Here is a 12,597-nt window from a genome sequence, read left to right as displayed (position 1 = left end):
TGAAATCCTCAGGTTCAGTTTGGGCATCTTGCCAAGCCAGGGTTACTGCGAACCACAGTTTAGAACCCAGTCATGGCAAATGAGGGTTTAGAGCATGTCTCCTTTTGCTTTCCATCTGCTCCACTCCCCAGATACAATGGGGTCCAGAGGTAGAGCGACAGCCATGACTACGCTATGGCAACAAAGACATCACGGCAAACCACAGTAAGCACAAACTTGGGTTTGCAAACTCACTTCCAACTGGGGTTTCTAATTCCAGTTGCCAGCAAACTGCAAACCGTGGCTCGTCAACTCAGACATCGCCCCACGGTTAATCTGCCTTATTTACCCTTTGCTATGTCAAGCTCAATTTCGACATCACGCCCAATTAGAATCTGCTAAGCATAGCTTAGAACAAAAAACATGGTTTGAATTGCCAAACATACTATCAAACCGTGGTTTAAAGTCATTGGTCTATTCCCCACGCATGCATCTGTTCAACAGCAATGGCCATAACAAGTTTGTTGATTCAGATAGTATGCTGAACAACAGTTTGCCCTAGGGTTGCCAGCTCCAGATTGGGAAATACCTGGAGATTTTCGGGGCAGAGCCTGAGGAGGGTGCAGTTTGGGGAGGAACTTCAGTGCCATACAGTCCAGTTGCCAAAGTGGCCATTTTCTCCAGCTGAACTGATCTCGATCAGCTGGAGATCGGTTGTAATAGCAGGATATCTCCATCTAGTACCTGGAGGTAGGCAACCCTAGTTTGCACCCAGTGTTTTAAACCATGGTTTCTAGTTTGCCAGACAAGTGCAAGCCAGTGGTTCTCCATTCAGATATTGTAGCAAACCAAAGTTAAGCTTCCTTCTTGGAGTGATACCTGAACTGACCCCTCAAAAGTCAGCTTCCAACCCTTAGCAAAGAGTCACTTGGCTGCTGAACCCGAACAGCTTCTTACCATCCCACAGCCAGGAAAAACCAGAAGAAGTCCTGCTGAATGGCTAAAAGCGGTAGAATGAACATTCCCTGGAGGTTTTTAAGAAGAGGCTAGATGACCATCCGTCAGCAATGCTGATTCTATGACCTTAGGCAGATCATGAGAGAGAGGGCATCTCGGCCGTCTTCTGGGCATGGAGTAGGGGTCACTGGGGGTATGTGTGGGGGAGGTAGTTGTGAATTTCCTGCCTTGTGCAGGGGGTTGGACTAGATGACCCTGGTGGTCCCTTCCAATTCTATGATTCTATGAAATACGCAGAGAAACAAATAGACATTAGGAAGAATTTTCTAACAGAGCAGTTCCTCAGTGGAACAGGATTCCTCTGGAGGTGGTGAGCTCTCCTTCCCTGAAGGTTTTTAAGCAGAGGCTAGATGGCCATATGTCAGCAATGCTGATTCTATGACCTTAGGCAGATCACGAGAGGAAGGGCATCTTGGCCATCTTCTGGACTTGTGGTGGGCGTCACTGGGGGTGTGGGGGGGAGGTGGTTGGGAATTTCCTGCATTGTGCAGGGGGTTGGACTAGATGACCCTGGTGGTACCTTCCGACTATGATTCTATGAATTACAGAAAACCATGCCAAATTAGCCAAGCAGACACTGAACAGCCTGCAAGGAGTACTCAACAGTGACGGGACCCTGGGCCGTACTACCGTGACACCTACTCGAGTCGCAACCATTATGACTTTCTCGGTGGAGTTCAGCGTCGCGGAAACGTTGATGGGTTTCAGCGTGCTCCATACGTTGTAATCAGACAGCGGGTCGCAGATGACTTCTAGGGGCATGAAGAAGAACAATCATGACAAGCTTCCAGGAGCGCAAGCAGTGCGAGCTGCCATTTCCAAGCCCGAGGAGAATCACTGCCCACCTAACCAATGGTCCCACCTGCGTCCAATTTGTGTTGCTTGTCACTAAGAAGCTTTACTGTTCTGCGATAGTCTTAAAGTAAGATCTTGTGCATACTTGGCAGAAAGGCGGGTTCAGAATGCCTGAAAAGTAGTACCCCTGGATCTCGGTTCAGGAGATGAACAAAAGGGGTTCCAGTATCAAAGAAGAAGAGTTGGTTTTTACATGCCGACTTTTCTCTACCACTTAAGAATCAAACAGGCTAACAATCGTCTTTCCTTCCCCACAACAGACACCCTGTGAGGTAGGTGGGGCTGAGAGAGTGACTCGCCCAAGGTCACCCAGCTGGCTTCGTGTGGAGGAGGAAACAAATTCAGTTCACCAGAGTAGCCTCTGCTGCTCACGTGGAGGAGTGGGGAATCAAATCCGGTTCTCCAGATCAAAGTCCACCGCTCCAAACCACCGCTCTTAACCACTACACCACACTGGCCGAATACCACCGTTCCACCTCTTGAATATAGATGCTTAAGACTGTTAGCTTGAAATAATGGGCTGGATTCATCATCAATCTGCTCTCTGCAAGGACTACAGATCTCTGCCCCCCTCCCCTGGCAGTCCCTTCCAACCCTGAGAAAGCGGTTGGTCACTTGGGCGGCTAAGCGGAGGGGAAAGATGGCAAAATCCCTGACCCACAGAATTGTTCCTGGATCTGGAGGCACTGCTGGGACAGGGGAGGAAAAAGCAAGGAAGACACGCAACCATTAGCGCCTTCCACTGATGGATCACTGGATCCAATCCAGTTACTCATTGCAAGACAACATAGGGCTAGATCCTACGGCACTATTCTGCTAACACTGGCACGCTTCTCCAGTGTAATAAGCACTTAGCAGAAGGGAAGAATCACTGTAAGAAGAACGGAGTCACAGGATACATCCCTTAAGAGTGGAAGGTAACTGCTTCATGATCACCATTAGCAGGTTTGGGAGCTTTAAATGTCACACGTGACCATAAGAGTCCCGCTAGATCCAATAGGGGTCCACCCAGTCCAGCATTCTGCTTCCAGCCACATCCAAGCAGATGCTTCCTGGAAGCCCACATGCAAATCTTGAAGCCAGGAGTTCTTCCCACATTGTCTGCAGTGTCTAGCAACTTGAGGACACGCTTTCTTCGTACACAGATTTCCATTTGGCCACCACAGCTAATCCACAGGCCCACCATCCCCAGAGGTTTCCTGTTGCCCCAGGAGGTCAGACCAGAACCAACGGGTTGAAATTAAATCAAGAGTTTCCTTTTAGACATTAGGGAGAATTTTCTAACAGTTAGAGCAGTTCCTCAGTGGAACAGGGTTCCTCGGGAGGTGGTAAGCTCTCCTTCCCTGGAGGTTTTTAAGCAGAGGCTAGATGGCCATCTGTCAGCAATACTGATTCTATGACCTTAAGCAGATGATGAGAGGGAGGGCATCTTGGCCGTCTTCTGGGCATAGAGTAGGGGGTCACTGGGGGTGTGGGGGGAGGTAGTTGTGAATTTCCTGCATTGTGCAGGGGGTTGGACTAGATAACCCTGGTGGCCCCTTCCAACTCTAAGATTCTATGAAGTTTAACTGGGGCAAGACCACCTAACATCAACACATCTGCAGCAGACAATTTCATATGTTAACGACCCATGATGCGAACAGGAGCTTCCGTTTGTCTCTCTTTTCACTGCAAAGCGCTAGCCATGTTAGCAGAAATGCAAACTCTGACCAGTGATTAAAAAGGAGCCCCATGGCTCAACTCCGGACCCACTGTCTCACCCGGATTGATGCTGAAAGTGCTCTGGAGGGAGGTGCGCCGCATGCAAGTGACCGTGCTGGTCACGGCGTGCATGTGGGAGAATAGCTGCATAGCACACAGCGGGTACTGTGGGACGGAGCCGTTGCGAGGGAGGTTGTAGGTTTGGTAGCACTGCAGGGCAGGAACCGAGAGAGAGAGAGAGAAAAGAAGGGAGGAAATGGGAATAAGGCCAGCTTTCCACAATCCAGAGAGATAAACAAGTTAGTCTCTTGCAGAAAAATAATAAAAGTTGGTTTTTATGTGCCAACTTTCACTACCACGTAAGGGAAAATCAAACCAGCTTACAATCACCTTCCTCTCCCCACAACAGACACCCTGTGAGGTAGGTGGAAGCTGAGAGAACTCTAAGAGAGCTGTGACTAGCCCAAGGTCACCCAGCTGGCTTCACGTGGAGGAGTGGGGAAACCAACCTGGTTCACCAGATTAGTGTCCACCGCTCATGTGGAGGAGTGGGGAATCAAACCCCGTTCTCCAGATCAGTCCACCGCTCCAAACCACTCCTCTTATCTCCTACACCATGCTGGATCCCTTCAGCACCTTAGAAGACATTAATTTACTGTGCCAATGGTCTGCCATTTTTCAGATTACGCTGACACTGACCAAGTTAGACTATTGGTCCTTCTAAGTCAGGGGGAGGCAACGTTTGGGCTCCAGTGGTGAAAAAAAATATATCTACCTGTGAAGATGTTGGTGTACCAGCAAACAGAAAAGGTGGTGGGGTTTAAAGACAAGCTTTAGACTTGGCCAGACACACTGTCTACCTATGAAGCTGCCTTATACTGAATCAGACCCTTGGTCCATCAAGATCAGTATTGTCTACTCAGACTGGCAACAGCTCTGTGGGGTCTCTGGGCAGAGGTCTTTCATATCACCAACTACCTGGTCTTTTTAACTGGATATGCCAGGGACTGAACCTGAGACCTTCTGCATGCTAAGCAGATGCTCTGCCACTGAGCCACGGTCCTTCTACCTATCTAGCTGTCGCACTTCTCAAATAAACGGGGGTTCAGACCAAATGTGCCGTCGACAGTACCTGCTTAATAACCTGAGTCTCGTTCTCATCTTGAAGGAGGAAGATGGGGAAACTGAAGTCCTCGTAGAAAAGGCCGTTGCCCAGGGGGTTCCACTCCATACGATTGCAGTGGGCGTACTGACTGCCATATTCGCTGGAGTACACACCTGAAGAGTGGGGAGGGAGGAAAGAGACGCAAGGCTGGTGAGGGTGTGACGACGGGGGACGGCCTCTCCCGCGTCACCTACTTCGCTTTACCTCAGACAATTGAGACACCAGAGGCTTTACTGAGTTCAACAATAAAACATTTCACGGGGAAAGGTATGGGAAGGATAACTAGCATTAAGGAAAGGTACACCGTTTCTATACATATAATGAGTTGTTCAACGCATACAGAAGGTCGGACCAGAACCAACGGGTTGAAATTAAATCAAAAGAGTTTCCGTCTAGACATCAGGAAGAATTTTCTAACAGTTAGAGCGGTTCCTCAGTGGAGCAGGCTTCTTCAGGAGGTGGTAAGCTCTCCTTCCCTGGAGGTTTTTAAGCAGAGGTTAGATGGCCATTGCTGATTCTATGACAGCGCTTGACAGAGGACTGACTGCCCTTGAAAAGTGTTTGGAAACTTCAGCGGAGGCAGAGAACGCTGCAGCCAGGAAGTTGACTGGAATGGATCGCAGGGATCCTATCGCTCCAGTCTTGGGCCCGTCAGTTTCTGGGAACAATTCAAGGCCCTGCTGCTGACCTTTAAAGCCACACATGGCTTGACATCAGCCTACCTGAAGGACCCTTATGAACCTACCCAACCACTGCAGCCACCTTCGGAGGCCCTGCTTCTGAGATGAGGCAGGTGACAACTGGGGAGAGGGCCTTCTCGGTCATGGCACCCAAACTCTGGAAACTCTCACCCCAGGGAGGCTCATCTGTCCCCTTCCGTTGCCCTCTTCCACCAGTGAGCAAAGACTGTTTTGTTCGGCGTTCCCTCAGTGACCCCCTCTTTCCCGCCAACATTTTAATTGTTGCTTTTATGTGCATTTTAGCTCTGATTTTGTTTTCGTGGTGTGCTTTTGTTGGAGCTAAAGCTTTTTAAAATGTGATCTTATTATGCATGCTTTCGTTTGTTGGTCCTGCTGGGGGCCTTATGAGAGAAAGAAAAAACCTATGCTGTAATGTGAGAGAACGCAACAGCACGCTGGCTAATCTCTAATAGTTGTAACGGTAGTAAATTTGAACAAGTCACAGAATAGATAACTAATAACAATGTAATATTAACATAAACAGCAAACTAGCTTCAAATTTTTCATTTGAAGAAGCAAGCATCTTCTCAGTGATTGACTCTATTCCCTGTCGCTTATGTGGATTTTGGACTTGTGATATATTTTTCCCACTGAGGGCAACTGAGCAAGTTTGCCATTGTTTATATGTTATATTGTTATTAGTTATCTATTCTGTGACCTGCCCTGACCTGGATGGCCCAGGCTAGCCTGATCTCATCAGATCTCAGAAGCTAAGCAGGGTCAGCCCTGGTTAGTATTTGGATGGGAGACCACCAAGGAATACCAGGGTTGCTGTGCAGAGGAAGGCACTGGCAAAACCACCTCTGTTAGTCTCTTGCCATGAAAACCCCCCAAAAAGGGTCGCAATAAGTCAGCTGCAACTTGAAGGCATTTTACACACACACACACACTGTGACCTATTTGAATTTGCTACCATTATAACTATTAGAGATTAGTCAGTGTGCTGTTGTGTTCTGCGGGGGCCTTATGAGGGCAGAAAGGCGAGGTATAAATTTTGTAAAATATATTTTGTAAAATAAATAGAACAGGAGCTATTGGGGGGGAGGGGGAAGGCACCTTGGAGGCTGAAACCTGAACCAGTAAGTTCAAATCTCATCCTTGCCATAAGCGCACTGGGAGATGTTTGCTAAACGGCTCTATCTCACCCTCAGCCTGCCAGCCACAATACTAGTACTACTAATATAGGCCTACCTTCCAGGGCTGTATAGTATATAAATGTTAAATATTATACGGGGGATCTAAGAGCATCAGTGGTATATGTTACATCTCCTTAGAAATACGATTTACATCTGAATTTTAAATAGGCAGTCAACGGACCATATAGAGAGCTCCTCTATATGGATCTGACAGCCAGCGTGATGTAGTGGTTAAAAGCGGCAGACTCTAATCTGGAGAACCGGGTTCGATTCTGCACTCCTGCACGTGAAACCTGCTGGGTGACCTTGGTCCAGTCACAGTTCTCTCTGAACTCTCTCAGCCCCACCTTCCTCACAAGGTGCCTTTTGTGGGGGGAGGAAGGGAAGGAGATTGTAAGCTGCTTTGAGACTCCCTACGGTAGAGAAATGCAGGGCATAAAAATCAACTCTTCTTTTTGATTCTGTGACCTACAAGTAAGTAGCATCGCTCGCTTACCAAAGCCATCGTTTGGGCATTTGGAGCCAGGAGAGAACCCTCCAGCAGGGCTGGGTTTGGCCATGGCCACAGCCACGCCGGAGATCCGCGAGCTCTCTTTGAGTTGATCCATCATGACCCTGTATGGAGAGAAGCACGAGAATGACCACACTGTCCAATAGCCTGTTTTTCCATTTAAAATATTCCCCTCCCTACACTGCCTCTTTAGGTATGCAAGCTGCCTTTCAACAAGTGAAACGAACAAGAAAAAAAGCTTTTAAAAATATCAAAAAATAGAAAGCCATCACAGGAAGCAGACAAGCATTTGAAGCATAGGAAGTTTAGTCCGACATGCAGCTTGACCTCATTTCGTATGGTTAGGGGGGAAAATAACGGAGCGGGAGCTGAGCACTTGGGTAGCCAGGCTCATGAGGTTTAAACAAGAAGCTCAACTGCTCTTTAAAGAGAAACAGACGAGAACAAGGAAAATAAAAGCAAACAGAAAGCCAAGACAAATATTTTTATCTGTCGTTTTTCCTTCTTTCCAGTTAAAAATACGTTTTGGTGTGAGCGCTCACATGTGTTGATGTGTACATTCACTCACACCTGTACACTGGCATGGCTGATTGTGCAGTAGAACAAATGTTAAAGGAAAACCTTCACAAGCTCAAAAAACCAGAATTCAAAAGATCAAAATTCAACCCCAGCCATCAAATGGCCCCAACCCCTCTAAAATAAAAATGTTTTGGCTTGTTGCTGAGACGAACAAGGGGTGGAGCTAAGCTGCCTCCCTACGAAGGGAATTCCGCTGCCATCACTGAAAAGGCCCTGATCATCATGTGCCACATTTCTGATGGCGCGGGAATGCAGAGAAGGTGACTCCACTGTATGGGTAGGTTCATTTGAGATATTTCATGTACGCCAGTCGCTTACAGCTCTAGGACACTTTGAACACGTGAAGCTGCCTTATACTGAAGCAGACCCTTGGTCCACCAAAGTCAGTATTGTCTACTCAGACTGGCAGCAGCTCTCCAGGGTCTTAAGCTGAGATCTTTCACGCCATCTACAACCTGACCTTTACTGGAAGTGCTGGGGATTGAACCTGGGACCTTCTGCATATCAAGCAGATGTTCTACCACTGAGCCACAGCCCCGTCCTCTTTCTACAGTGGAGCCTGCTTGCAGGGTCGCTATTTAAAAATGATGCAATAGGGAACAAATAAGCAACAAAGTATAAGAGAATCTGAAGAAGGAGAAGAGCTACAAAGCCACAGACGGGGGAGTGAGAAGATGGGAAACAGAACATTTTTTTAACGGCAGTGAAGAAATGTTTATCCGGCCTTGGGCTGCCTCTCTAAAGGCACATCTGGCTGTACAAGGTCAACTCTGCCAGGCGCCTGGCAAATATCCCAAGGGCCCACAATGCTGCTACTGTCTTATTGTTTAAAAAGTCACAGGATCACACAAGCAGAAGCAACTGAACACTTCATTAGAGCGATTTCAACAGCGGCATATGGTCAGATGCGATCTTCTGGTTTATTGTTTCAAAACACAAAATGCGTATGGAGCTTTCTGCCTCTCTTCTTTCCGTGCCTCGAGCAACAATTGTAACTACAAACACTACATCTCAAATTCTTTAACATTCAACTACGGAAGAACGTTTGCTTACTTTTTTTTTCCTGTGGGGGAAAGGAGGGGGGAAGAGCGCCATCCTAGCTGCTGGTAACAGATACATAACCACTTCTCAATCGCTGATGGAAACAGCAGTTTTAAACAGAAGCAAACAAAGCCATCGGCGTATCAAGTCATAGTTCATAACCAACCCCTTCTTGTTCACGGCTCAACGCTACTACCCAGGACATGAAGGCTGGATCCCAGAGAAGCTGTTCCACTAACAGTAGTGCCTTCCCCCAGCTGAGCCTTTTGTGCCAGGGAAGGTTTAACAGAACCGCAGGTCAAACCCTGTACTTATTTAAAATATTTCAACCTATGCAGCACTTAGCCGATTGACTTCCAAGGCAGCTTCCAATAAAAACAGCAGGCCGCATCTCCTAAAACTTACTAGCAACAGAAAAGCAAACGATACATCAAATAATGCACGGAAGCTAACACTGAAGAGACGGTTTAACTATAATAAGTGAGGCAGAAAAATCAATCAATGTAACTAATATACACACCAATTGGATCAACACAGTGCCTGGTCACTAAAACTATGAAGCTAAGGTGTGTGTGGGGGATTCCAAAGTTAAGCCCCCACCACTAAAAAGGTGCTGTCCCTGATAGCCCCCACCACTAAAAAGGCCCTATCCCTGGCAGCCTCCCCCACAACGCTTCTAAAGACAGGAACTCATACAGCACAGCTTTCACAGAAGACAGAATCCGAGACAATAGCCAGCACCAAGGAAATAAGCGGTATGGTATTGTAGAGCTCGATCTCATCAGATCTTGCAAGCTAAGCAAGGTCAGTAATTGGATGGAAGACCACCAAGGAAGACAACAGCAAACCACCTCTGCTTCTCCTTTGCCTTGAAAGCCCCTTGCTCGGATCACCATAGGTTGGTTGCGACCTGACAGAACTTATGAACGTCAGGCAATAACCAGCATGTGGACTTCTCCCCCTGTGTACATGGACAGCCAAGGTAGTTCTTTAAAACTGGCAAGGGCCCCTCAGTTCAGTGGAAGAGTTTTCCACGCAGAAGGTCCTAGGTTCAATTCCCAGCTTCTCCCATTAAAAGGATCAGGTAGCAGTTGATATGAAAGACCTTTATCTGAGAACCTGGAGATCTGTTGTCAGTATTGTCTGCTTTGACTGGCATCGACAGACCAACAGTCTGACTCAATATAAGGTAGCTTGATGCATTCTCAGTGATCTACGCCCATCAGGAATCTTACGGTTGCCACTTGTACTCACCAGCCCCCCCCCAAATAGTCTTCAGAGGCACATTGCAGAGGTCCAAACTGAATGCAGCTGGTCGATTGGAACATGGATAAAGGCCACAGCTTGCACACCAACCAAAATTGGGCAAATTTGAGCCTCTTGCTGAAGACATGTATCTAACAGACTAGTGTGCTGTATCAAGCTATGAGCAACCCAATCCAGGATAGGCTGAATCCTCATCCTCAATCAACAGCGCATCAGTCTGGCTTGCACTGAGCTACAAAAACCATAGGAAACAAATACAGCCACAGCAAAATATTGTTGACTGCAGCGCATGTTCCAGTCAACCAGCATGGAACGATGCTTATGCTGCTGAAGGTTAAGTGGCTATCAGCTTGGCTCAAGACTGAGCCAGCTAGGGGATCAGTTAGAGTCTCTGCTTTGTGTGCAGAAGGTCCCAGGTTCAGTATAGTACATTATAGTACTAACAAATGAACTGAGCACACACACACAAACGCATGTGAAGCTGCCTCATACTGAATCAGGCCATGGGTGCATCAAGGTCAGTACTGTCTACTCTGAGTGGCAGCGGCTCTCTGGCAGAGGTCTTTCACTTCACCTATAACATTTCTTCCTGGAGGTGCTGACGACTGAACCTGGGACTTCCTTCATGCCAAGCAGATGCTCTGCCCCGAACCATGGTGCATCCCCTACATTGAGAAATACCTTTCTGTACCTGATCTTCCCCTTCTGGAGAGCCACTGCCCACCAATGCTGATCTAGATGGACCAGTGGGCTAACAGTGTTATTGAAAAAGGACCATAGCTCAGGGGTGCGCCATGAACTCATGAAGCTGCCTTCTACTGAATCAGGCCCTTGGTCCATCAAAGTCAGTATTGTCTACTCAGATCCGCAGCAGCTCTCCAGGGTCTCAGGCAGGGGTCTTTCACATCACCTACCTGCCATATGTTTGCATGCACAGAGTCCCAGGTTCAGTTCCCAGTACCGCCCCCCACCCACAGTTACAAGGGACGTAAGGCAAGGAAGCCCTCTGAATGGTGAGGAATTTATTTGTATGTGGCCATAGGCCTTCACAAAACATCGTCTACAAAGTAATACAATATTTAAAAAAGACATGTACAGGAAAATAAAATCTAGTAAGGTTAACATGGATACGAAGCATCAAAAACATCATTTGTGGGATTCTGCTCTAGAGCTATCTTAGCTCTTATTTTCCTTGCTGCCAGAGCAAACAATGATGTTCTATGAGAAATATACTCATTGGAGTCAGACAGCAAGAATATGACTTTCTCCTTTTCTGAGTGTGGATCGAACATGGAACCTTCTGCATGGAAAGCAAATGTTCTACCACTGAGCCTTGGCCCCTGCCCTAACTGACCTCCTTGGAAGCAGACAACTCATTACCTGGTAAAAAGCTCTCCGTCTAGCAGCACCATGTACGGGGGATGAGGGCCATCGGAAAGCACCCACTGGACATCCTCCTGCTTCTCCACCACGTGGATGACTCCAGTGTCTCCATTCATTGAGGCTGCAAAGACAAAAAAATACCCAGAAAGTTGCTTGATGCAATAGGACTCATGGATCTGAAGGACTCTCTCTCCCCTTATGGCCCCCTGTATCAGCTGTGGTCCTGGGGCTGCCACCTTCTGGCTGTTCCCCTGCATACAATTGCCTTCTCGGCATCCTTTACAGTTCGTCTTTTCCAGCTGTGCTTCCCATAAGAACATAAGAAAGGCCATGCTGGATCAGACCAAGGCCCATCAAGTCCAGCAGTCTGTTCACACAGTGGCCAACCAGGTGCCTCTAGGAAGCCCACAAGCAAGACAACTGCAGCAGCATTCCCCTGCCTATCTTCCAAAGCACCTAATATATTCAGCATGCTCCTCTGATCCTGGAGAGAACAGGTATGCATCATGACTAGTAGCCATGAATAGCCCTCTCCTCCATGAACATGTCCACTCCCCTCTTAAAGCCTTCCAAGTTAGCAGCCATCATCACATTCTGGGGCAGGGAGTTCCACAATTTAACTATGCATTGTGGGAAGAAATACTTCCTTTTATCTGTTTTGAATCTCTCCCCCTCCAGCTTCAGCAGATGACCCCACATTCTAGTATTATGAGGGCGAAAAGCTTCTCCCTATCCACTCTCTCCATACCATGCATAATTGTATAGACCTCGTGGGAAGAGGCTTTCTTGGGAGGTGAGGAGAGCTCCATCTGGGGAAAGATTTAGGGACAACTACAAGAACAACCTACTGGAGGTCCCAATCAGGAACAAACCATTGGGGGTCCCAGCCCTAAAACCATCTGGCTGTCCTCAACCAGGGCCTTTTCGGCTATGGCCCCTGTCTGGCAGAACGCTCTGTCAAGTGAGACCCAGGACCTGAAGCAATTCCGCAGGGCCTGTAAGACTGAAATGTTCTGCCAAGGCTATGGTTGAGGACAGCCACTGTTTCCATCTTGCTGGCCTCCCTTACAACCCTCCCTTTTTACTAGTTACCTATCCTACTTATGCCGTCCCCATGCCTTCCCTGATAAGGTTTATTTGTTGTTTTCCCTTGCTCCTTCCCTCTGAATGGGTCCCCACCAGTGTCTTGTGGTAAGGTTTTAGGGCTCCTTGATAATTTTTAAG

At 47.6% G+C, this 12,597-nt stretch overlaps 1 protein-coding gene across 1 annotated transcript in view; it reads right to left on the bottom strand.

The window, feature by feature from the left end:
* NCSTN (nicastrin) overlaps nt 1-12,597 on the bottom strand; it is a 38,419-nt gene that overhangs the window by 22,306 nt on the left and 3,516 nt on the right. The window contains 5 exon segments of the mRNA XM_056853455.1: nt 1,639-1,748; nt 3,612-3,762; nt 4,685-4,830; nt 7,090-7,208; nt 11,371-11,494. Of these exon segments, the coding sequence (XP_056709433.1) occupies nt 1,639-1,748; nt 3,612-3,762; nt 4,685-4,830; nt 7,090-7,208; nt 11,371-11,494 (650 nt within the window).

This window comes from Euleptes europaea, chromosome 7, assembly GCF_029931775.1.
Source record: "Euleptes europaea isolate rEulEur1 chromosome 7, rEulEur1.hap1, whole genome shotgun sequence".
NCBI lineage: Eukaryota > Metazoa > Chordata > Lepidosauria > Squamata > Sphaerodactylidae > Euleptes > Euleptes europaea.
Note: the sequence above shows the minus strand (reverse complement) of the source record. Positions and strands in the feature narration are given on the sequence as shown.